The sequence below is a fragment of the Zonotrichia albicollis genome, chromosome 3, assembly GCF_047830755.1.
Source record: "Zonotrichia albicollis isolate bZonAlb1 chromosome 3, bZonAlb1.hap1, whole genome shotgun sequence".
Classification (NCBI taxonomy): Eukaryota; Metazoa; Chordata; class Aves; order Passeriformes; family Passerellidae; genus Zonotrichia; species Zonotrichia albicollis.
The window spans coordinates 46,874,600-46,901,715 of record NC_133821.1 but is presented as its reverse complement, the minus strand read 5'-3'; the positions used below and the strand labels follow the sequence as shown (position 1 = coordinate 46,901,715).

The following is a 27,116-nucleotide window of genomic DNA, read 5'->3' as shown; positions in this document are numbered from 1 at the left end:
AAGTATTACTCTCTTATCTCCCATTACTTTAAATCAGTATATATATTCCAGAGGGTCCTATCTGCTTGGAGTTTGCCCTTAAAACCTCAGGAACTAAACTGGAGAAATCAACTGAATTAAGTTAGAATTGATTTGCGCATTGGTCTCATATTTCTGCAAAAAGTCTGTTTCTTTACAGCAGAAAACAAAACTTTGTGTTTTGGTGAGGCTGTGTAGTGAATCACAAAGACATAGCAATTTAAAGGGGTTTTTATTGTATTGCACAAGGTATTTATGCAATCCATGTAGGTACTGTATTGAAGGATCCACATTTTGCAAACATTGGCTGCTGCTGCACACATACTAGCATTGTGAATAACCAGTGCCTTCTTCAAAAAGTAAAATAACCAGTTGCAAGTTTAAGCATGTTGTGGAAATAAATGAAGAAAAAAGCAAGGACTATTAATACATATTTCTCTTCAAACACACAAATATACAATTTTCAGAAGAGCACCAATAATGCCAAGCAAGTATTTTGATGAGATACTGTATGTGTAGGCTCTGCAGTAAAAAGCCAATATGCACACAGAAAATATATTTCAACTTTTAAAATAATTTAACCATAATATCTTGCATGTGTCACCTGTTTACAACATAACATTTCATATACAGTGTCAGGCTCAAGCCTCAACTTGTGTAAATTTGTGCATACTCATTTAAAGCAACTGAGACTCTGGACCAGGTTATTCAAGCCAAAAAAGCCTTCAAACTGTTCACAACTGAATTCAGAGCTGCAGTATAAGACCAAGAAAGTAGTTATGGTGAATTTATAACAGAAATGGTACTATGGAAAATGAAGAGAAACACTATAAAACCCTCAAACACAAGGTTCTAGAAAGAGGCCTACATGTAAAGTGATATTGTAATAACTTATAAAAGTGAATAATTAGTATCAGTCTCCTTTCTGACATTAAGAGATTCTCACATATTCAGAAGCCTGTAGAAGTGAACTAAGCAAAAGTCACAATCAGTATCATCCTCAAACACTGTTTTTTAAGTTTCTGATCATTAATACTGGTACTTAAAAACATTTTGTATTTGCTGAAACTGATTATTAAAATTCACCTTGCTGATATGAGAATTTAGTGTAATAAAAATCATGAAAAACAATAGGTAAAAAAATAGTATTTTAAGAATATTTTTAGAAAACTCATCATACAACTGCAAATACAGCTGATATTTAAGCATCTGCTTTTGAATGGTGGTCTTTTGTTTTTTTTTTTTTTTTTTTTAAAGTGAATCACTTATAAAGAAGCAAGGGAGTACCAGTTCTAAGATTTATTCTTGTCCATTACATTGAGGACCTCATCCAAAAGTGAGGGCCCCAAGTCAAGTTGTAATGAGAGAAGGGAGCCTGCAAGATCTGAAAGGGATTCTTCAGACTTTGTCTTGGTTAGTTCACATGAAAGCCGGCTGTCATCCAGTAAATCCACTGTTTGCCAATCCGTGCATCGTTCAGAAAAGCTGGATGAGTGACTGTCGCTACCGTTGGTAAAATGTGAAGAAGAACCATTTTGCCCCCATATGTCATCTTTGTACGTTTCTTCATCCTCCATCTCTTTCCCTTTCTCCTGCAGTTTTTCTTCTATTACTGGCTCACAGCTAAGCCTAGGATTTCTGGATGACCTGATGGATTCTTGCTTTGAATTAAAAGTTACTGGTGACAATAAAGGCAATGTAAGGGCTTGAGAACCCCCAATGGCAGGAAGGGAAATAGCATTTTTGAGCACTGGTGATGGAGTTTCTGTAAACATGGATTCAGAAGTGCTGTTTGCCCTTAAGAATTCATTGTGGATACCAGACTGGCTAAGTCTGGTTTCACCTTCATTTCCAGGCAACAGCTCATAGTTGCCCTGCAAAAATGAGATGTCTCCGAAAACATCATGCTGTCCCTCTTTTCCAATGTGTATGGTATGACGAAAATCTCCAAGTGGAGGACTGATCATATCAGGAGATAAGATATCCCTTAGTTTGAATTTCTTCCCTTTCTTATTGTTAGCAGCTTTCAAGTAGATGGGTGTCTTGGCTGGCATCTTGCTTGTAGTTTCTGAGAGAAGTAGTTAAAAAAAAAAAAAAAAAAAAAGGGAAGGAGAAGCCTCTTACAAAGCCAGCTCTTCTCAGGAGACCTTCAGTGTTAGCAATGTTACATCATCATCTTGCACCACCCTTGCACACAAACTCTTACTCTTCTGATGCAGAGAACTGTGGAGTATGTGAAGGTAAATGTCTCCCACATCAGCTCTTCGCAAGGTAGAGCACAGGTTTTCGGGTCAGGTACCAACCAAATGCCCTGCTACTTCCTCAACTTGAGAAAACCTGCATGGGATACAAAAAAAGATTATCATTAATTTTTCATGGTTCATTCAGTCTTGTTTTTACCAAACTCCAAAATTAGTAATGGTACTGACAGTTCCAGCCTACAGATTTGCTTTATGATGTTGCTTCCCTTCATTATGCAGGATAAAAGAGTTCAGATTAACAAGGGCCACCTAACCTTTCTCTGACTCCATAGCTTTTTTTGAAGTCAGACTTTTTAGACACAGTTGCTGAGCACAATTCATTTGATAAATATCAACATCTCAATCTTTCCTCTCCTTATTGTGGCATTCAAAATGCTGACCTTTAAGAACACATGAAGAAACACATTTATAACATTCAACGACATGAAGTTTTTGGTAGATCCAGGAAAGCTGACAGTCATTCAGAAAACTGTTTTAGAAATGGAGTAGACTCCCTTGATTGAGATAACTGGGTAATCAGATTAGCATTCAGATACTTCCAATTAGTGCTGGAACGCTCACAAACTGTAACACCTCCAGTAATTGTGCCCATTTAAACAGATAGCTTTAGGAACTAGAGAGAAGAGCACATCCAGGTCTTTACAATTTGTTAGGAACATCCAAACTCGCATGCTTTAGAGGAGACTGATTCTTGTGACTATATTCTTTAGGCTACATGAATTCTCCACAGCAACTAGTTATAGTTGCTATAGCTCATGAATTATGCAGACTACAAGGCCACAGTGATTTAGAGTTGCTCTGTGCAACCAATTTTAACAGTCTCTGCAAACCATGTTGTCCTACTAGAATGTGGTCTTTGAAAGGTGTGATAGAGCTAACAAGGGCTAACAGGCTATAAGTCAAAAAGCTATTAAAAACCACTCTTTTTTAGTACTTTAATGGCATATTTCTTCCTCATAGTGTCAGTTCCTAACTCTTGGACACTCAGAATTAACACATTTTTTCTCCTAGACATTTTTATACATTCTTCTACTAAGTCCATGCACCACAGATCCCCCTCTCTCACTAGAATACTCAGCTACAAATCCGTCACCCTATGTCCATCACCACCCCCACTGTGCAAAGGAGATCACAGCTTTTACACAGCAAGACTGTTCCATATCATAAGAGGAGGGAGCTGGCTGTAACAAGGGCTGCTTTTGCTGCCTTTTACTTATGCCCTGGAAGGGTTTTTCCTTCACCAAATTAAGCCCAGTACAAATCACCAGGTTTAAAATTTAGCACTGTATGGCTACACACCCAGCTTGTCAAAAAGCATTTATGCATTTTAACAAATCCTTTAACCACAGTAATTAGTTCTTACAGTTGGGCACTTAACTGTGCATCACAAGGGAAGCTGGGAGTCTAGCCAGGTCAGTGCTTTGGATTTTTTGATTACCCACCAGGTATCTACTGCACTTTGATAATGTTGAAGAGCCCTCCCCCACAAAATATATCAGATGTAAACATGTTAAAGCTGAAATACAAAAGAAGTTCAATAATTTGATGTTGGGGAAGATGAAACAGGAAAGCCTTATAAATATGATTGCCTGGCCTTCAATTTATGAGGGCATTTTATACTTTTAAGATCAATTATGAAAATACAATTGATTGCATCAATCAATTAAAAGCACTTCAAAGCTTCCTCCTACACAACAAAATGGTAATTCATCAGGATCTACAATATACTAGGAGTTTCACATTACTCCATGGCAGTACTGCAAGATACAAAAGTAATTCCTGAATAAGATCTCTGCATGTGCCACCTGCAATGGGAACAGAACTGATCAGTCAAATCAACCCTGCAGCTTTAAGGTCTAAATTTCACTGCATTGTTTCCCCCCATTTATCACTCTGCCCAAGCTACTCATTTAGCTAAACAAAATGTCCTCAACTCTACAGAGAAGACTATTATCAAACAAAGATGAATGGTGAGGTTGTTTTACAGTTATCTAGGGGACTCAGCTCTATCTCACTTCCTAGAAATAACACGCCAAATTACCTCTGATTTTAATTTCTCATTCTTTAAGGTCTTTGAATTAATGACAACGTAATGACAATGTGGTCTAAAGTCATGCCTGTTGGTCACTAGTTTAAAAATGAAAGATAAATGGTAGTTCATTCAAAGCTTTCAAGGCTCCCACCACCTAGGATCTGTATCAAAAACCATTATCCAACCAAATTCCACAGAGAGGTTTAAAAAAACTTGAAGGACACAATGAAACTTCTGAACATCAGGAAATATTAAAAAGAAAATGTAAAATAACTCCTAGGTATAAATAGGCCATTTTAACATACAAGAAAAGCACTATATTTTATTTAGCTCATAGCTCAGGGGGAAAACCACAAAAACTCTGAAAGCAGCACAAACTTTGGAGATCCAAATCTCCTTTAGTTCTTGCACTACGAGACAGCCCCAGTAAGGGGCAGTGTAAAACCACACTACCTGAGATGATGCTGCAAGAGACTCCACTATCAAGAATTCTAAACCCTCTCTATACAGCACTCCCTTTAATTGTGAAGGCCTTGCCTTCCATTTGGCCAGTGCAAGAGGCTTTACATTTGAAGAGAAGAAATTTCACAATTACATCCTTAGTGCAAGCACCATTTTCTCTGCTGAAAACAAAGGCTATTCTTACTGCAGATTTCAGTACCCACAGTACTGGAAATCTGCAAACTACACCTTTTAAATAAAAGGGCTCCTTTCTCAATGGACAGGCCTTCCATGTACAACATAACACAGCTTCAGAACAACTGTACCTTGTTTCTGCATACTTAGCCTCTTTGTCAACTACTGCCTAAAGGAGTGCAGATTTTTAGATACTTCAAACAAATACATCTGGATATATTCACTAAATCTACAATACTATTTTTATTCATATTTAACTTGCAATTAAATAAGGAAGAATCCATATAAATAATTAACATATAGCATATCTATACACACACACATATATATATAGTAGTTCTTTTAGTAAGAAAAAAAATGCATAAGTCAAACTTTGGCAAATGAAGAAAAACCTAACAAGACTAAGCTTCCAGCTCAAATCCTAGAAGACAAAAATTAGTCCACAAAATTTTCACAAGAATCTTAACACCTTAACACCTGCACTCAACAAGATTTAATGGAATCTCAAGGGCACATGGGCTAAGAGACGGGACACAACACAACCCAGTCTTGATATCAGGCTACACAATAAATTTCTCCTTGTCTTACAATGAGACCTTTTTCAGATCTTACTGCTAAAAAAGTCTCGTGTTTTGACTAATTTCAGCTCAGTAACCAAGCGATTGTATAGCTAAATTGGAAAGCTGAGGGAGAAATTACCAGAAAACCAGAAGTCTGCAATCCTGGACTGCCAGCCTACAGTGGAAGACCTTAATTTAAGAGAAAAACAACATGAAAGGGTTTTCATTCCAGTTGAAAAGATATCCCCTCTCCTAACAAGATCCAAGCATGAGCCAAACCAGAGGAATTTCAGCCCAGTGAAAATTAAAGTTTTAGTATGGCTGTAGCACTTGCTCATTTTCATTCCTATCACTTCACACTCTCATATAAATATTTTGCTTGGTAACAAAGACCAATATTTTTAGAGGTGCTTCTCAATCTGCCTTCTGTCCACTCAGCAATCATCACCTTCCACACAGCTCAAAGTTTTCCATGGATGCCTTAGCTTATTCCACGGTCCATTTTAAAAAGACAGACTATCAGCAAATATCTCAACGGCTAAGCTTGCAAAGCCAGAGACAAATAAGGGTCAAAGTGCAAACTTTTATTTGTGCACACATCCCAGGAAACCTAGATCCTTTAGCAAAGAAATTAGAGAAAGAAAATCACATTTCCACAGAGCAGAGCCAGAAGTGACTGTGTGTGCTGGGAAGTCTCTGGGCTCTCTCCAGGGCAACCCCTTGCAAAGGCTCTGCCTTACACATCACTGACTAGAAGCACGTGAAACTCAGAGAAAGGCCTTTCCAAAGCATAATTTAAAATATAAATGAATTACCTTGTGGAGCAAGTCAATAAGAGAAAAGTGAGTCTGTACATCATCTAAATAGGCAAATGAAAGCACAGCAACATAGCAAAAGACAGACAAAACTATGCAACAGGCAGCTGCAACTTTTCTACATGATGAAGTATCTGCAAGCATAGAAGAATTAGACTTTAGGGCTTCATTTTAGATTTTAGCTATCAGCAGCTTTCAGCAGTACAAACAAACTCTTAAGAACATCCTGGTCAATTACTTTCACTATGTCTAAAACAGCATCAAGTGTAAAACACATTTTTACTGGTTTTATAACAGGGGCCTGAAGTCATGCAGTCACAGTTCCTGAATGCTAGTGAAATACACTCCCAGTTAACCAAGTCCTCAGGTACAAGAAAAGCACCAGATGATGCACCACAGAGCTTACCTCTTATGCTTCTGGGGACTCAGGTATCCTTATCAACCATCAGGCTCTGAAGACAAGAGGCCACAAGTCTGTCCACTTCTAGATCAGACCACCAGCTCTCCACTTATAAAGCCACTACCTTCTAAGTAGCTTAAACCACATCAGGTGCTAACACTTCTTCCTCCAGATTGTTTATCTAAATTTACATTGTTTATAAGAGGCAGAGCCTTTGAATTCATCTGTATTAAAGTCAACTTCCCTTGATCAGGTTATAAGTCCTTGGCTCCTTTTCTTCTCCTTTCATCAAAGAATTGGCACCTTCCTGATTAAAGCTACAGATTTAATTACTTTATAAAAACAATCAGGCTAAACACACTTCAGTTCAACTAATTTTCTCAACTGCACTTATCTGACTCTCCTGGATCAAGTCTTACCCATTTCATTGTGCCATCACATACACTATTTAGAAAATGAAGGAAAAAAAAATCCCAAATAATTTCCACAGATACAGAAGCACAGGTCAAGAGAAGACCTGACTCTATGTTGCAGTTGATTCATTTCTACATTGCCCTAAAAAGACAGAGATGCCATGTGCTAGCTGTGAAGGTATTTGTCCACCCTTCTCTTAAAATTCCCCATACATGCAGACTACATCCATTAATTTACTTCACAGAGGTCAGTTACCAGAGAATATGCCCCTAAATTGTTCCCTGTTCCAATCTGGGTCCTGATTAATAGAATAAGTTATTTTATCTATTCTAGCTGTGGATAAATAAAAAAATAATTTTTTAAAAGGCAAAAAAATCACATAAGCATATAATTTGACTTCCCTTGTCATAAAACAATCTTTTCCACATAAATCAAAGACAAATAGTACACTAGCTGTGAGTTGTCCACTCGAAGAAGGGTTAATTGCCACTAAGTGTAAGCGCAGACAGGGACAGGCTGCATACAGTGCCTTTCTCTCCAGATATCTTCCATTTCTCCAGCAGTTTCCTCTCCCTCCCCCCCGCCCCCTAAAACCTAGATTTACAAACAAAGGAAAAACAAGTTCTTGATTTTTAATTATTGACTCATTTAACTCTTGCTACCCTCCTCAGCACTCTTTCAAACACATCAACCTTGTGAAAATCATGTTAACTAAACAAGGGAACACTTTCAACTCATTTTAAACCATTAATATATTATATAGAAATGAACGAAGTATTAGATCTATTTAAGTATTTAGTTTGTAGTAAAAAGAAACAAAGGAGACCAAAGCTGATTTGGAGAGAAGGAAAAAAAAAAAAAGAGGTCTAATTTGAGCAACTGGCCTCAGTCTCTACTTATTATTTTGTTCTTTATCAGTCTGAGATTACACATGTCCTTTATCAACCAGAAACCTTCATCCTTGTTAAGGTACTTGAACACTAACCAAGTTGTTTCTCAGTCATCCTTTTTGAGCAAAGTGAACAGGGGGAATTCCTCATGTGGTGATAGTGGGGGAATAACTTTAAGCCTTCTGGTGTCCCTCCCTCTCTCTTTTGAACCACCTCCAATTTTTCAACATTGTTTTCCAAGCAGATCAGAATTAATGACAATATTTCAATATAATTCTCCCTAACAGCATATATGAAGATAAAAATCACTTCTTTCCTCCCATCATCACTGAATTGTTTATTAACAAGATCATACTTCTGCTCTTATCACCCTCTTACAACAGGAATTTTCCTGTATTTACAGGGTAGAATTATATTACAAATAATTTAAGAATTCTTGTGCTGGTATAATAAAAACAAGTTCTCCAAGCAGAATAAATTATACTGGGAAAAGTAGAATTTGTTATCCTTGCTTTTTATTGGTTCAGAGTGGGCATCTCCATTTTTTTTTTTTTTTAGGATCAATATACAAATATATTAATTTAATCAACAAATTTTGGCAACACAGCCAGTGGTAGTGCTCATGTTACACTGTTTGTCAAGTAAGACTCTACTCCTTTCCTTGGGGGGGAGAAAAGCTAAAAAGCTTTCCAAATTATCATTGTCCAGCAAATAAACTGGATTTACATTCCACAGGATAAAAAGCAACGCCATACTTCAGAAAGAGAAACATTTTATTTCAATGTGCTCAAGCTGCAAGTCAACAAATCAGTTGAGCTTTCTCTGTCTCCCTCACCAATATACTTCACCAATATCCATCACCTGCAAATTTGTACTACCACAATTTTGTACTTATTTGCAAGATGCTCATAAAAATACTATGCAACCCCTACCATATAAATAAATCTCTGCATTGTATCAGTAGAAATACACTCCTCTTTGATGTTGACTTATTTTTGACATTTACTCTGAGATTCTAGATATTTTTAATACCTGCTTTGTTAACACTGTAGGGGACTAACATTTGTAAAATCTGGTTGTGATGCAATAAGAAAATAAATGCCTTACACAGTCTGTTTTTGCAACTGTGCTTACAACCACTTGTTAGAATAGTAATTAATAACTCTTTTTTATCAAGTATTTTTTTTAACTTTTCAACAGGTGTGAATCACAGCTTACTTTCACCTTTGAAAAGTTAGCATCTTTTCTAGAACAATAAAAATCTTTCTTTCTTTTCTCCTCTTCTCCAGAGACATGGATTCCATGAGCTCGCTGTATTCTGTTGTTCAGCTTCATGCACGGAAACAGGTCCCTCTTCACTACCTTCTCCTTAGCTTTGTTGGCTGGTACATTCATACATACAGATTTAATACCATGTAGTTCAGTGGCTTCCAAAACCTGGATGAGCACAAGCCCATGCAGATTTAGGCAGAGGTGCATGTCAGCACAAGGTGCAGCAGAGCACGTTAATAACGCAGCCAGCCACGGTGAGGTTATGCTACATCAGACTGCACGCCGAAGCACAGTCACAAATCTCCTCCTACAGAGTCACACACCACATGAGCAATAGCTGGCTACCATAAACCCATAAGCCACCAGATGGACAGGCTTAAAAACTTGTCCATCGGTTCTCTTCAGCCACTCTTCAGGGAAAAAAATGAAATGGGACAAAAAAATGACCCCTACAAGCCAAGCCGATGTGCCACCTAAAAGTTGCCAAACTGCTCTGGTTGAAATCTCAACTGTCCCCTGCAATGTCAGGCAGCACTCAGATCAGTTTAAGTGGATTAGGAATCCACACTCCACACCCTTGGTGATTCTGAGCAGGTTAGCATAGATGGCTTTCTCTTTTGACACAGAGGGTGTAGTTCCTCAGCCCAGCTCTGCTCCCAAAGCCGGTTTAAGAAGTTCCCACCTTGGATTCCTCACTGCTCATTGCTGGTTCCTTGTACCCTTCACAGGCAGACAGATCACAGTCACACTTCAAACTGGTCACAGCCGCAGTCCTCTCCACTGACTCACTTTACAGGACAGGCTTAGCAACAGCTGCAGCTGCCCGATGGCAGTGCTTCAAGAGAGATCAAGCCCAATATAACTTGCTGTCAGAAAGGCATTCTCTCCTTCTCCCCTACCGTGTACACAGACTTGACCCCTTACAGGCCAGTTCAGCACATAACAAGGTGAAAACTAACTAGGAAGGAAGTCTAAAATCACTAGGCTTGGTGTGAGACTGCTTCTCTCTGTCGTTTCATTAGCTAAGCTATCTCTTGAGACACCACTGTTGGAAAGCAAGGAGTTGTGGCAGAAGAGCTGGCCAAGCCTCAACCAGCTCTCCTGCAAGGAAAAACGTCCGAGGAATTACATCCAGACTTTATGCACTCCTGATGCAAAAATGGCTTTGTAGCTCCACTTGTTTCTGCCTTAGGGTTCCCAAGACTGCTGTCATACTGAAATTAAGTTTTTCTAACTTTATTTAATATATTCATGCTATTTTTGGAAAAGACCCTTAGTTTAAAATTTCCATAATTGCTGGCTACTGACAAAAGGCAATCTAAAATATAAGTATCCTACAAGGTTTCAAGAAAAAAAAAACAAACCCAACCACCAAACCCACAAAACCCTACCCTGAACTCCTGACCTCCAATTCTCAAATATGCTTCATCTCTAAATCAAATACTCCTTATCATCTCCTTAAAACACAGAAGTGACACAGGCATATCACAATCACCAGTTCTATTATTCATTTTTGAGAGTGTTTAAATAAGTATTGACCATCTTTAAATGGCTGATAAACTAGTTTTAAAACAAACTTGAAAGCCAGAGAGCCCTCTATAAGCAAAGACTGAAAATGAGATAGAGATATATAGATACAGAAAAATCTGGAGTTGCACAGTACTTATTTTTTTAATTACACAAAAGAAGGATGAATCTTGTGCTCTGTTGCGATTCTGCCTCCTTCAGAGAGCTGAATGGTCATCAGGATGAGAGCAAAGTTGATGGCCTTGGGGTAGATGGGAGAAAGGAAATGCTTCAATAGATTAAAAAAATCCTCACTGAATTACTTTTTTTGGTCCAATTTATGTGCCCTTTAAAAATGGGGCTGAAATCACACAGCAAATAGGGCTTCTAAAATTTTATTATCTACATGCAGTTTCAAGTATATTGTTAGTTCAGCGAAGTTTTATCACCCTTATATGAAACAAAAGGGAAAACCCAGAAATTACATCTTCACAGTGAATTTATACTCTACTTCTAACAAAACAATTCCACTATTTTGAGGCACCATTTGAGCAGAGGTAAGAATTTGGAAGAATAAGTGACAACTGGGAGACATGTCTGGTGCTGCTCTGCAACATATCAGTGACACCTGCAACGTGCCCCAACTCACAGGGATGCACCACACTGGGCAGCACTGAAGGGGTCCCCACTTTCTCTCAAGACATTTGGTTCTCTGTTTGAGTTGCTTTGTACTCTACTGATCAGACTTCCTTTTTTCTGCAATATATCAAGTAGTATCGGGGTGAATTCACACTTTGTGCCAATAGTAATATTTCACATACTGCTATTAAAATTGGTCAGAGCAAATGAGTCTAATTTAAAAGAAATTAACATACCCAGCACTTGTACAGAGGTGTACTGTCTGAATATCCAGAGTGCACAGTGGCAATTCGGTGCTAAAGCTAGTTTACTGATTAGCAGCCAATATTTCTTTCACACTCTAAATCCCACACATTTAATTAAACTGTCCAAAATATTATTGTCTCAAATCCCACTAAAGCCACCTTCTCAACACTGGGTTTACATCAGCCAGCACTCAGCACCTATCTTCCCATTATTGTAGCAATATTTCAAAAGATAAGTACAGATCTAAGACAAAGCTTAAGCCAAACGGTGAATGAGATGACAGCCCTTGTACAGACTGGACTTGCAGCTTGCCTGTGCAGGCAACATGAGAGGATAAGTAAATGGGTCAGGGAAGCATGCTGGATCCAAGCAGACCCAGTGTACTGCAAGTTAAGTCCTGTCTTTGCAAACTTCTGGAAAAGTGTTTTGCAGACATTCGTTTTCTCTCAGCTCTCTGCAGGGGCTCCTGCTTAGAGCTTTGCCTTGAGACTGCAAGAGAACATAAATCTCTCTGTTCAAAGGTCAATATTTCGAAGTGCTCCAAAATGGACGTTTTGTTTTCAGAAGTCGTGTCAAGGGAAGGCATATTGGCGGCAAAAAGAAAACGTCTAGTGGGCAGTCACATTAGGGTAATGTAATCATGACTCATGCTCCTCACCCATTTCCTGACTAGGGCCGTGCATGATCAAAAGAAAGCCAGCCACAGTAATGCTGCCGCTCGTTAATGTTAGCTGGCCTGAAAGGATTACAAACTACCAGAAAACAAACTCATTGCAGAGCATCCTATTTAAAGCCTGACATAAATCGACACTGACAAACACAGTGGCGTAACACCAAGCAAAACAACTTGTCTTTGTTGCGAGAAACAAGTTACAACTTTTATGAGTTCTCCTACTCGAACCAACCCTCTCACACACCTTTAAAATACTGTAAATCCTTGGGAGGATGCCTGGGGAGAAGGAGGAGAATGTCTAGTAGCTGGTTAGTATCTAGAGAAACGCAAGATGCAAGGAACTTTTGGAGAGAGGATCACACCGAACTCAGACAGGCGTAAAACAACTACCACCTCTCCAAAAAGGCTGTAAAAGAACATACAGATGGGACAAAGCACAAACTGGGCTCAAGTGTCTCCCACCTTATAAGAAAAGCACTGCACGAGGCAATTTCTGTCTCAGTGTTCTCCTGTTGAGCATCCTGATTGAAGCATGTGCTTAATGATGCAAATTGCTCTTCATTTGTATATGGACTTCTTCAGCAGAACACAGATTTCAGATCCTTGTTGGGACCCTGGTCACATTTAATTTGTTCCAAAACCCACATTAATGAAAACCCCAAAATTAATCAGATATTTCAACAGAAACTAGGCTAGACATTAGGTAACAGATGCCAACACCCAGCTGTACCTCTCTGCAGCCCTCACAGGCCAGATAGAATCATAGAACCATTCAGGCTGGAAAAGACCTTTAAGATCATCAAGTCAACAGACAACTCCTTTCCCTCCCTCCTAACTCAGAAGCAGATCTAGGAGCCTATATTTGCAGGTCCCTCTCACTCCTTTACAAATGCAAAGTAAGTGCTAAACATGCTCCTCAGCACCAGTTACTGTGTTCCTTATACTTCCAACAAGGGAGATCAAAGGGGAGAGAGATTCTGAAGGTGACCATTACATACATAATCCATTGTCAAAATCACTGTCCATAGGTTTAAGACTGATCAGCAGTGGCATTCCACTCTCAGGATACTGAAGAGACCTCTACCAGGTATCTGACAGCCAAATTCAACCCAAATTTAACAACTGTCTTTTTAGCAATGCCTCAGCTCACCATTTAGCAATCTCACCCTTTTGCCCCCCACATTAAACAGAGATGACAGGTGGGAGAAGCAAAGTGTTGCGCAAGGCAAAAGTTATGTTTAGGTCTGACTAAACCAATACCAGCTAAGTGTACTGAGTCTATACTTTATCCAGGTTGCAGTAATTACTTAAGAGTTGAGAGAAGCTGGTTCTGAAATGGAGCACTCGCACATATACCAGGGCTTTATATTGCATTGTGACACTTGCTGCGGGACTGTTAAAGCTCTGTTCATCTTGTTCATACAACTCTAGCAGCACAGAAATGAGGTGTAGCAATCCCCTTGGGCATGGATGCACCTCGGTATTGACCAAGAATGAGCTGTTACCACATGCTGCAAGTCCTTAATGTACCAATACATACAACTGGTATGGAAAGCAGTGGTGTGTAGGCAGAAAAATAAAAGAACATAATTCTGGGACCTACTTTCCCATGTAAAGGGCATATTTATTTACTTAATCCTCTAATAAGTAGGTAAGATGAAATGCTACCTTTACTGCAGGCTATTTAAAGCAAATTTCTATGGTTCTTTCAAGCTCCAGGGAGTCAAAATTCAAGACATGGGAGAAGAACTACATTGCTAAGCGTGGTTTACCATCCTTAAAAATTTAAGAGAAGATGACATGCTTTAGAGTCCAGGGCAACACAGCTACAGTGCTGTCAAAAACTTCTGCTGGGGGAGAAGGGAAATCAAGCAAAATAAAACACAACAACAACAAAAGAAACACTGCAACACCAACTCAGAAAACAAAAGCAATGTAAAGATGGTCAGAAACCAAGCCACCTAAATAAGTGGACAGGTATTCCTGAGTTTCTTACTGCAGGCAAAGGAAGAAAAACTGAAGTCAATTTCCTTGTCCTGGGCTCAAATCCAAACCATATCCAGCAAAAAAACCCAACAACATGTAATAGTGTAACAATGCATGAGGATTGCATTAATTTAAGGAACAGTGTGGGCCTCTCTTCTCTTGTCCATATGGTTCTTTTAACAGAGATAGCATCTGTGGAAACAAAGGCAAGGAACAAACTATAACTCCCTGAATTACACAACAGCAGAGACACTATACTCAAGAAGTTTAAGAGGGAACTTGCATTCAAGAAGGGCATCAACATTTCAAGTGTTGCTGCTTCAGTACTGGGCCAGAAGAAATTACTGGATAATGTAGGGTCTGTTCCACAGGCTCTCTGGATATAGCTCCCTTGGAAAGGAGGAGAAAAACCATAAACAAAAGACTCAAACATAGTTCCATCAAAAGGCATGTACAGTAACTTCTAAAAGGAAGATATCACCCAAGGGGCATTCTTTCTTTCCCTGTGCACTTGCCTTCTAACCTGGATTCACCAGAGGTATGCTCCTTCTGGCTGCAGAAGCAGTGGGCAGCAGCATACCTGGGCTTCTTTCTAGGAGCCCAAGGAAATTCTTATTGGAGGAGAGTATTAAATAGTTCACCAACAGCTACTTAGACCAATACAAAAAGTAGCTCAGCAACACCCCTATTGCTATAGTCATAGGCTTCCTAAGTTAAACCACATCCTTGAATAAAATGGAATTTTGTTGTTCTTTTGTTTGTTCCCTCAGAACACAGCACTAAATAGGGTTCATCCTACAATAATTAAAATTAAATATATATCTTCTTAAATAAAAATCCAGCCATGGATATACTGCTGTTAAACTTCTATTCCTGGAAAGACCATAACCCATTCACTTGAGAGGACAAAAATGGGAAGAGACAATTTAGCATGGGAAAGGAAAAAGGCACAAACAACAATGAAAAGAAAAAAAATCTGCACCTAGTCAGTAAGCTAAAATTCTCCAAGTACAAGACATTAGCAGCTTGCAGGAAAGCAGTTAACTTTTTATAGTCACCAGGTTCCCAGATTAATGGCTCTGATTGAGTTCACACCTCCCAAAGTGAGTGTTTCAAATTGTCTGAAACAAGGCAGGCAAGTTCAGCCAGGGCGCCAAGACGCTGAAAAAGCATTACATCTTAAAGCAAAATCTCAACTTTAAAAGCAAAAAATCATGAATACCTGAAAAATCCAAAGACTCTTAACCTGACTTGCATTTGGACTATTACGTTCCCAGTGACTTATTATCCAACACACAAATTCAGTGCTATTTTAGAACTTGATTAAGGCTAATAAATAATAAAACTCCCTTAACACCTCTTGCTAGTTACCTTTCTTATGCAGAAGATACAGAAAAGTTTTTCACTTGTTTTGTCAGACACCAAAATATTCTTCTTGAGCTTTCCACTGAAATTCTGTAATTTCCTATGTACCCGGAAACAGCTGTGTGCTCCTGAGTCAAACACTTTGCTGATAGCTTTGAAAACAACTAAGATAACTTTTTGAGTCACTAGTTTACATCTTTTCTCCTTCAACAGTAATTGAATCAGTGTAATTATTGGAGGCTATACTGCAAACTAGATCAGAATCAAAACTCTTGCTTTACTAAATAGATTACAAGATACAAAACTGGTACATCTCAGTGGAAGGACAGCTTGCAATATATACAGCTCTTCTTTTAGCCCAGTACATTCACTGAAAAACCACAAATATTCTTTTTTATGCTGTCACAGGATCTTAGATCAATTATGAGTTCTTACACAGCAGCTTTACATGCCTGATTTCATAGGAATTTCTCTCCATTTGCAGGCCCTAAAAGATACTGCCACTCCCAAGTCAGACTAATGATACAAATAAAAATTGTAGCTTTTTTCTAAGGGCATTTGCAGTTGTGTGGGCTTTCTGCTCAGCAGGACTTGAAGCCTGCATTACCAGCAAGTGCTCTTTAAACTCTTTGCATTGAATTGATCCATTTCGGTTTGAAAACTACCCTAAGATGATCTGTACTGGAACACATAGAATCAAAGGGAAAAATCAACAGGTAGAAAATGAAATTGAGGGATAGAGTGGCCTTGATCAACTGTGTCCTGATTTCAGCTGGGATAGAGTTAATTTTTATCCTGGTAGCTGGTACAGTGTTGTGCTGTGTTTTAGATTTAGGGTGAGAATAATGTTGATAAGACAGTGATGGTTCAGATGTTGCTAAGCAGTGTTTACACAGTCACTGCCTTTTCAGCTTCTCACTCCACCCCAGCAGTGAGTAGGCTGGGGAAAAGCTGAGAGGTGACACGGCCAGGACAGCTGACCCCCACTGTCCAAAGGGCTGTCCCACAGCATATGGTATCATGGTCAGGATACAAACCAGGGGAAAGGTGGCCACGGGCCACTGCTCAGGAACTGGCTGGGCATTGGTCAGCAGGTGGTGAGCAACTGCACTTTGTATCCCTTGTTTTGTACATTTGAATTGTTTTATGATTATCCATTCCTTTTCTGTCCTATTAAATTGTCTTTATCTCAACCTATGAATTTCACCGTTTTTCCTCTAATTCTCTCCAAATCCCACTGGGTGGGGAAGGAGTGGGCAAGCAACTGTGTGCTGTTCAGTTACCTGTCAGGCTAAACCACCTCAAGCTGGTATCTGAACCCCAGCAAGCCACTTGAGTTTTAACAGCAGCCCTAGTCACGCACTCAAGTTTCAAATGGAAGACTAAATCACAAAGGCCACAGTTTCAGGAAGGAGGACTGTGCTCAGAAACAGAAATAAGAGGCCAGAAGAGTTAACCAGGCTGAACCTTATCCTCTTGAACTGTAGTCATAAGGGGCTAGTGAAATTCCCTGCTGCATGAGAGGGCACTGAAAGGAAACATCCAGTATTTTGTATTTGGCTATCACCATGCCCAGTTCCTGTAGCAACAATTCCAAGAGGGTTCATGAAACAAAAGAAAGTTCCAGGAGAGCCACAAGACTGACATTATCACTTACATTTCATAGAAGCATAGAAACATTAAGGTTGGAAAAGACCTTTAAGATCATAAAGTCCAACTATTTAGCTTCAGTTTGCTAGACTGAAGCTAGTCAAAGCAATTACAAAGGAAACATACATTTTTGGAACAGCAAGAACAATTTACTCAGGCTTATGGTAGATTCTCTGTTATTTGAGTATTTGTTAAGTTTTTGTTTGTTTTTTAAGAAATTACTATTGTTTAATTCAAAGAGTTCAGGCAGAGCCAGGAGTCATACTGACACAGAACTGGAAAATGATTCAGGAAAGGCCTATAGTTTGTCATAAGCAAGTTCCCAGTGGTCTGGTCTGACTTCTGTCATTCAATATATGAACAGTATTCTTCCCTAAATTCATGGCATTTCTCTTAAGAATTAAGTATTTGGAAAAGTATTTTTATCTCAGTAATGCCACACTAAATTTTTAGATCATTTCTGTCCACAGATTTTGTTTCCTTGGCCATCAAGATGATTATGAAGGTTGAAAGGACAAATCTCCTGGTAGTTATCAGAATAGACCTCTCCTCAAAGCTGTTGTTTGTAAAGTTCTCATCTTTCAGCACAAAATAGAAAAAAGAAAAAAGTAGTAGATCTGGTTTGGACATTACTTCAAATCCTGCATGGAGAACCAAATAAATTCTGTCCTGTCAAATTGCCATCAACAGTTTGAGATGTTGCAAGCTTTAAAAGCTGTTCCTCCTTTGGCACTGTGCAAGCAGAAGGGCACCCATTTCACAGCACCTTAGGCCTCTTTAAAATGTGAAATTTTTCCTGTTCGTTTTGAAGTACAGCTGTCCAAGAGGGGTATCTAAGATCCATGATCAAGTGGAATCCATGTCCAACTACAGATACCCAGTTTTGAAGAAAAACACACAATTAAAAATAGTCTATGTGGCTTCATTCACTTTTACACAAAAAAAAAAAAAAAAAAAACAACAAAAAAACCAAAACCACACAGTTCTTGAACTTGAATATACAACTCTAACTTCTTCTCAAGTCCCATCTCCTCTGTACAGTTACCACTGCAAAACTTGACTTTGAGACCATATTTGTACTTTCAGGATACTTATCCCAAAATGACAAACTTTGAAATTTGGAAAGCCCAATAACTACCACCAGCTACCTCAGCAGATGGATTCAAAGAACACACTGAATGAGAACACCTGAAAAATCATCTGGAACCATTTCAGTAATGGATCTTAAATGTACACACACACACAGACAGCTGCTCCTACTTCTGCAGATACCACTTTTATTACAGAAAGAATACACACAATTTCTCAGCTGATGCCTTTTTAACACGTCCACCTACACTTCAGCTGTCTTGAAAGCTTCCATTTTAAGGCTTATTTTCAAAGTTGTTTATCAATATCTGACACTGCCATTCAACATTTTCTATCCTCTTCTGCAGCCATCTGTGTTTATTGGGAGGACTAGGAGGTGGGAGAATTTTAACCAAAGTTTTTAAACTGTTTCTCTAATGAGATAAAACAAAATGATCTAATTCTACTCCCCAGATGTATCATAATGTCCTTTACTCCTATAGATACAAACCATCAAAATCCACAACATTGCTAAAAGGATCTGGCACTTCTGTACTTTTAAATGTGTCTTTTCCTGTCATTCTGAATTACCAGGACAGGCAATGTCAAGGTGTGAAAGTGTGTAATTTTTTACAAGATTCAGTAGCTTTAGTGTCTGACACCTAGAACCTTCTGAAATCCAGTCTATTGAAAATATTAGCCCTCACTGCTTACATTGCTCCATCCCCACAAACAATTCAGTTGGTAGGAATAGCCATCAACCCAAATTCAGATCAGTGATGGAACCTCTGCATAAAAACCAGGGATGTGGAACCAGGAGATGGAGGACAGTGGTTGTGGGGAAGGAATTAAGGTTTATTCACAGATGCAAGGAACAAAGCCATTTACACAGGCTTGATGCAGGAAAATCGATTGGAATTTAGCAACAGAAGTAATTTGCATGTTTAGACTGTTCATTTGAGATTGAAGGCTGCTTCTTTCCTTGCAGATTTTTCAGTTATATGCAGATTATATATTTGTATTTTCAGAGATTATTTGGATACACTTAAAGATGTACACTTGAATGGATATACTATGCACACCAAAGGCAATGTCAAAAAGCCTCCAATTTCTCTGTTGTTGCTTCATTAGATAACAATTCTGTCACTTCCTCCTGTACAGCTGTCAGGGCATCTCCCAGCAATCAAAATGTTATACCATGCCACAAAATACCTGATTTACAATTTTGATTTCTCTGCCAAGGTAGAGCATAGTTATACTCTCAAGGCAAAATAACTACTGCAATTAACAGGGAAATTAATTCTGAGACAAAAATGTGAAAACCGTCCACAGCATAAATTGCATGATTGTTTAGCACTTCCATTTGGAGAGGCAGATTTTATTTTTGTCCTCACAAATTCCTTTAGGAACTCCTACAGATTAATAACCTTCTTGGACTCTTGCTATTGTAACTTTTTTTCTTTGGGACCAGAAGCATGCATTTTTAAGAGAGCTGTACAGTCCACTGCTATCAAATGGATTACTTTGTTGTCCTTGCTGTTGACCTCACGGGATCTTATCTGAAAGACTCCAGAGCCTGAGATGGGTATTCATACTGCCTGAAGGTACACAAAGAGAAAATCAGAAGAAACACAGCCTCTCTTTCCACTAAAATCATAACAAGCAAGTGGGGAGGGATGTGCAAAACAGAGCAGCAGCCATACAAATTACTGGTCTGCTCAGTCCTCTTTGTTCCTAACAATAGATTTTCCATTCAGCCTTGAGGATTTCTGTGCGCTACTGATTATTTTACTGTTACTAATAAGAAACAAGTTAAGCAGAAAGGCTAACAGGAATGAGCAAACCTTTGCATTTGAGTCTTTCATCAAACTGACTAGATGCCGCTCCTGCCTTCCAGGCAGCATGACCAAAGTGAATTATTACAAATTTGTACTACTGCAGCATCACACCCCTAACCACAAGCCAGGTATGTAGTATATTAAGAATTGCACACACATAAAATGACAGCAATAGCATCTCACAGAAGACAGTTCTTCACCTGTTGTGCCTTTTGGGGCAAGGAATACCAATAGAATTGTAGCTGCTGTGAACATCACCTTCCTCCTATTTCACCTTTCCACTCCAACTGTTTGGACTGAAGCAAAGTACAATCCTGTATGCCATATATACAGCCTATGCATGGACATGCTACTCCATTCTTCACTCCTGTATTCCCATCTGGTTTGCAAACAATCAAAAGAGAAGAGACTCCCAGATGCATTACATCTTATCCTCCTATGAACCATGCTTATTATTCCAAGGTCATCTGCTACAGGAGTCATGAGCAAGCAAAGAACAGCCTAGACTCGATCAAGAGCAGTAATCTATGGTATCCAGAGCAGAAACACTGAGCTGCATCTGACCTGCAGGACAATTCATGGCACTACTCCTTCCTTGTCCCTCTTTCACTCACAATGTAGTTCTTCTACTGTTCAAACCTTCCTTAAATTGGGCTAACCCCTAACATTATTTCTAGGAGCAATGTATGCTTCAAAGGGAAACTACACAGCCACAAACCATCCTCCAGATGAAGAGAGACAAATAATGGAAAAGCCAAAGAAAAGTGCCTTTGCAAGGACCACAGTGCTGGGGAGAAATGGCGTGGCTGGCCTTTACATGGCATTACAAAAGGCAGAATCTACGCCTTCTTTTCTCTTCATCCTCACTGTGGCATGTGCAACTTCCAGTTTCAAGGATGCTTTTGTTTTTATTCTTTGTGGTTACAGAAACATGTACTCTCAAAGAATCAATAAGTCACATTAATACTGGAAATCACATGGACCTCATAAAACTCCAACTGATTAGGCTATCATTTGAAATCTGAACATGAGAACACTAATCTAACCATCCTCTGGAAACATATTTTAACCAAACTGAAACAATGCTTTAGTTCCCAAAATATAATTTACCAAATAATCCAAAAACAACTACAAAAAAATAAGAAAACATTAGCTGCCTCTTCATTAAGATTTATTATTCATACTCTTACAGGGATTAGGATTTCTCCTGGTGAAGAGGGTGACTGAGAGCTCTGCTGGCTAGGGAGCTGGTTTCACCAGCTCTCTGCAGAAAGGCTTCAGGGATGCTGACTGTGGTAGTAGCAAAGCACCTTTGATCTTCCTTGCAGAGTATCACTGAGAATTATGAACCCCATAATTAGAAATATCATATGGAGAGCACTAAGGTTACAAACTAAAAGAACACAAAGAAAATCCCAAGATTGTATTATTTGTGGAATCATTGGATTCCTTCATCATCTGCACCACCCAAAACAACTATGACAGAGCAGGGGCTTCAGCTTTAGCCCAGAATTTCAAACAGATCTTCCTTTTTTCCTATGTGTCACCTAATTCACCCCACATACTATGTAAGGCAAGAGAACTAGGAAAAATAACATGACCTTAATGCACTTATGTATTACCATTTTCTACAGGCTTTTGCCAACTTATGGATATTTGCTTTTACCAGAAAAACAGGCTTTAGAGTTTTGGGTTTGCTTGAACTTGAATGTTATAATGTATAGATTTCTTAGCAGGGAGGGAAAAAAGGAAATTTCAGACTAACAGTTTGCTTTTATTTACTATTTTGTGCTAGTGGCTAATATTCATAAAGCAAAAAACCCCACATTTGGAATGAAGACTAAACACCTGTTTCCTTTGTTTTAGGCACAACACAAATCCTCAGATACATACAAAGTTTCTACAGCAAAATAGTGAGAAAGGGACTTGAAACACCTGGTATTTCAAAGGGATGAAAAAAAAATACACCAAGCCCTACATTTTAGATCTTCCAAGCAAAGGTATGAAGTAGTATTTATTTTTAGAAAGTTCTTACAGATGACTTAAAAAAAATTAATTGCCATGTAAATGTACCTAAACAAGCTTGCAGACCTGATTAAGCAAGTCATACCTAGTCTCAGCTTGTCATCAGCTCTTGTATCTCTACAGAAGGTCAGATGCTGTTTACATGTAATCATAGAAAAGTTCACTTAGCTCGTTCAGAATGAGACCCAGCACAAAAACGCACAGTATCAGCCCATTTAATTTCTTATCTAACATGCTCCCCATTGACCTTTATGATAGAAATCAAAGCAGTGTATCGGATTTGGTGAGCTTTTCTCTATTATTTTGTGCAAGTAAAAACAGCATGAGTACAACATTTACATAGATAAGTTGTATGTTGTTGCTTTACCACACATAGTGGGGGGTGAAACCTTAATGTGGCTCCCTGGCATTCATGAGATACTAGGTCATCAAGTTTTAAGAGTATTGCAACACTCGCTAATTTCAAAGATAAGAATAACTGTAATTCAAATTACTTGTGCTATATATACATTTCAGTAAAATGGTCTTGCATTGAAACCTACTAAGATCATGACGATACAATTTAGTATGAGCATTCAGAAACGACTCTCACATTTTCAGAGTTTTAGGCACTAAAAATGCTACTTGGCTGTAGGCTCAGCCTGTAAATGGCCTGCAAATGGCTTGCCTTTCCTCTTTAAAAAACAAAAGCACAACACAAAAAGTAGTAAAATACATTCAGCAGTTCACTAGCCTCTCAAAAGAAAAATCTCAGTTGCTTACAAAGATTATTGACTAGCTGTGCTCTTGCAGACTTGACTAGTGGTAAAACCATAAGACAAATATTTGTTTCTATACTTGACTATTTATTCCACAAATATCAATGAAACTAAGTAAAGGTATAAATACATCTTGTCACCCCGGCCAACTTTGTCCTCTTTTAATAATCCCATTTTATCTTGGCAGTGTGCTTTCTGAGGCTTTACTGGGTCTTGATTTAACCCCTGAACTATGAGGAAGTTGGTCTTGTCAGCCAGTTCCAGCTGCTCCCATCAGCCTCACCTTCCCAGCAGTCATCATGCTGGATCAACATCCTTGCTCAATAACATTAGGAATGTCAATTATGAGTGTAAATACAGAACATTGTAAAATATTGTAAGCAATGCTTATCTGCATGAATGTCAACCAGAAATTTTAATAACACTAGAAGCGTGCCCCTTCTTCAGCATAAGCTTTACTTGAGCTCATGAGTTGTTGCACCTTTTTCTGTCATCCTGCTTCACACAGGATGTACTGAACTCGGCAGAAGAGGCAGAACTCTGTTCTCACTGCTCCACCCAGACACATCCCTTAGCACCCCTGAGCCGCTTTCACTGCCTACTAACATGCCTGCTTCTTAGCCAGAGGAAACCATTGAAAAACAGCCCTCTACCCAACAGCTGAACACAATTCTTCCCACACCCTTGTTTAAGTTCAGACTTGAGGTTATTAGGGAAATTCACCTTGCTATCACACAAACAAACAAAACCTTCAGCCAGCTGCCTTGCCTATAAGCACTGCACCCATGGAGGTACCGTGGCTTTTAGGTACAGACCACCCAATTAGTTCACTTTTATCATTGGGGGAAGGAGAGCTCTCCATGAGATGGTTCAGATCTTGAGAAAACATATTTACTCTGATGTGATCATAAGAGGGTAAAAAGAAAAAAAAATAAAAAAAAGATGGTTTTATTTGTTTGTTTCCAAAAAGTAAAATTTCCATGGAGGAGGGTAAAAGCCTGTGGTGGTTTACATCATTATGAAAGGCCAAACAGGCATCAGGTGACCTGATCCAAAGCAATTCTGTTAACTAGGGTGAGGAAGAAGAGAAGAACTGGTCAGTGAGCATTGCTAAGCCCCTGGTACACACATGGTCTCACTGGCAAGAAGTAAAGGAGAAACTGACAACAAATTCTGCCTGGCAGAAAGAAATTTTTTAAAATGCAAGTTCCCTTTTCTTCCCCTAACTATTTGTCAAAACTTGGGCAGAGGACCAGAATCTCTTCTAGAAGATGCCATCTAGGTCAGAAGACTATAAACCAAAGCAGCCTCCCTAATTACGAAAAGCTGAGAGCAAAGCATGTTCTGCCATGAACCGTGGCTTTTGTTGGTTAGAGCAAAGCTGATACAAGTGGTTTGGAACAGTTTTAGATGCCTCTTTCAAGTCAATGTGACATCTAGCCACAGCAGGCAAACAGGGATGGTGCAGACCCACGCTGCCGCTGCCTCAGGGAAAGAGTGGCTCAGGGCTGCCTCTTACGTGATATCCATCTCTTTCTTTTCTGAAATTCACCCAGGCCACCTCCTGGTGATTCAGGCTGGCTTTACCAATCAGAGAAGAGGGGCAGAGGCAGTTTCTGCAGCCTGGTTTTCACCTCTGTGGATGTACAAGGTGCTGCCCAGACAACAGTCACGGTGATTACCTTTAATCGAAGGACAAGATAGGCCCTATTGTTTCCTTCCCAGATACCGCTGAGGCTGAGCCAGGAAAAATCATTCCCTTCCGTACTATCACACCGACCAAAGAACCTGCTCGGTTCCTCTCCTTCACATGCTGTAATGCAAAACAAATATTCAAAGCTAGGAGTGCCTGGAACACAGGAGTTTTCTCTTGCTTTTCTGAATGTTTCTGCTGAAAGGCTATTTGTAACACACCACAGAGTGCAACTAAATCTTACTGCTAATGCTAAAACAGGCTGAAACCTTTCAGTACAAGACACTTTAAAAATAAATCCTTGCAACAGTAATCACCTGCTGATACATGCTTTTATGTTTAGCCAGCTGCCAAGATGCCACATCTGTCACTTCTTGCTTGCAGAAATGTGCTTTCCTTTTCTGTAGGGAACGAGAAAATTCTGCTTCTAGAATTGCGCTGAGTATCATGATGCCTTTTTTGGTATCTCTGTCATTCCTCTAAACATCTGAGCCATAGAACATGGATTATAAGATTTCTGGTAGTGTGTATCTAAAGAATTGTTCCGCTTTAGATTTTAATGCCTTAAACCTTCTGATTTTTTTCATCTGCGTTTTCCTGAACAATGTTACATCCTTACAACCTATATATAACTGAAATTAATGGTCTATGCATGAGTCCTTGCCTCCCTCCCACATATTTTTCAAAGGAAAGTAAGAGATCAAGATCATATTTGTTACATTAAACATTTCATAATAAGCCTTCTTCCTATTTTTAAAACATAGCAACAATCTACAGTGACGCAAGTCCTAAATTAATTGCTTCCTCTATTTTGGTCTCTTTTAAATTTCAACTGAAAATAAATCAAGTCCTTTCTATTAATCTGCAGCCCGCATTTCTTCATCAGCAGCCCAACCCAAATTCTCAAATTTGACTTCCCGACTTGAACTCTTAGCTCGACAACCAGCATCACACGGGGTACTGACTTGCCCCAGCGCAGAGCTTGCCCTCGGTGCAGCCCCAGCCGCAGCCCCGGCCGGGCAGGGAGCAGCGCACTCCACGCACGGTTATCTCAGCCCCACGCAGCAAGGCGCGGCGGCGCAAGGGGACGCACCGCACAAAAAGGGGCGCAGCCTGTTGTTTCAGGGGGTGTAGGCTGGGTATGCCTTCTGCCTCCAAGGCAAGGGCACAAAATCAGGTATGCCAAAATACACTGGGATGGAAATTTAAACCGATACAGGGGCGAATTTCAGCTCGGAATTTCAGTGATGTAGAAACACCCCGAGTCCTTCTAAGCGATGTCTCGGGCATGAACCTCCCGAGCAGCCAAACACGATCATTAATGGGTACTTTCTCTGGCTACCCCGAAACGCGTAGCCTCCCTCCCAGCCCCCCCGCAGGTCAGGAGGGGCAGCGTCGCGTCCCGGTCGCGCAGCCCGCCGGCGGCCCTCCCGCTTCGCTCCCCGACTTACGGCGCTGCCGCTGCTCCCGCGCCGCTCCTCCCTCCCGAGCTGTCTCCGTCCCGCCGCTGCGGAGCCGGGAGGGCAGCGGGGCCGCCCCTCGCGACTCGGGCCGAGCGCGGCACCTGCGAGCGTCTGTCAGTGCGCGGGCGGCGGCGCCCCGTGTGCCGGGGGCGCGGCGCGGGGCCGCGGGCGGCGAGCGGCTGCCGCGGGAGGCGGCGCTGCCGGCGGCGCTGCGGGCGGGGAGGGCGGGCTGCAGGGAAATCCTGGCACCGCGGAGCGCCGGCGGGGGGACGCCGGGAACAGCCGCAGCAACAATAAAAGGTTCCTCCCCCCCTTTTTTTTTTTTTTTTTTTTTTTTTGAGCTGTTTTGCTGGGGTGGGGGCATTGCGGGCAGTCCGCGAGCCCCCCCCGCTACACCCTGGTAGTGTCCCGGTGAAGCCCTCGGGTGGGCAACTCCCCTTCCCCCTGTCCCCCGAGCACGGTCAGCTCCGAGGTGCGCTTTAAAGCTCGATTTCTCACCCAAACCCTCTTGCCCCTCACCTCTTTGGCGCCCCAATCCGTCAGGGGTGAAGCTGAGCCCGCTCTCCGCCCGCCGCACTCATTCATCCTGCCTGTCCTCCATTATTTACGCGTTGTTAAGGAGCGCTCGGGCTTTCAGGACCCGGCGGTCTGTGATTTACAGGTAACCGGCACATACTGCGAGAGCGGCGAGGCGCAGGGGCGGCTCCTCCCGCCCAGCGGCGGGGCCGGAGCGGGGCAGCGGGCGGAGGTGCTGAGCGGGGCGCGGACCTCTCAGCGTCGGCCAAGAGCCCTTAATTGACAGATTTAAGGGCACCTGCCCGTCTGTTTTATACAAGTGAAACTGCCTTGCTCAGACGGGAAAGGGCTCAAAATAGCTGTTGGCAGTCCTGCAGATTACTGACTGGGAA

The 27,116-nt window shown here is 40.4% G+C and overlaps 1 protein-coding gene and 1 long non-coding RNA gene across 4 annotated transcripts in view; one reads left to right on the top strand and one right to left on the bottom strand.

Annotated features, from left to right (window-relative positions):
• Positions 1-233: 233 nt before the first annotated feature.
• CDC42EP3 (CDC42 effector protein 3) lies at positions 234-26,868 on the bottom strand. Of its 3 annotated transcripts, none has more exons than XM_005486519.4 (2): positions 26,728-26,868; positions 234-2,355 (listed from the first exon to the last, which is right to left on the bottom strand). In XM_005486519.4, the coding sequence occupies exon 2, from the start codon at positions 2,070-2,072 to the stop codon at positions 1,311-1,313; it is 762 nt and encodes a 253-aa protein (XP_005486576.1). In that variant the 5' UTR covers positions 2,073-2,355; positions 26,728-26,868; the 3' UTR covers positions 234-1,310. The 3 variants fall into 3 exon arrangements, with proteins under 3 accessions (XP_005486576.1, XP_074393411.1, XP_074393412.1); XM_074537310.1 differs by lacking the exon at positions 26,728-26,868 and adding an exon at positions 26,197-26,335; XM_074537311.1 differs by lacking the exon at positions 26,728-26,868 and adding an exon at positions 24,735-24,897.
• The window catches only part of LOC141728520 (uncharacterized), a 62,413-nt gene continuing 62,026 nt past the window's right edge, over positions 26,730-27,116 (top strand). The window contains exon 1 of the long non-coding RNA XR_012579535.1: positions 26,730-26,869. This is a non-coding gene — a long non-coding RNA (uncharacterized LOC141728520). The remainder of the gene's footprint in view (positions 26,870-27,116) is intronic.

What these genes read in the sequence shown, in the direction of transcription:
- CDC42EP3 (XM_005486519.4), bottom strand. Translation starts at nt 2,072, where the DNA reads ATGCCAGCCAAGACACCCATCTACTTGAAAGCTGCTAACAATAAGAAA.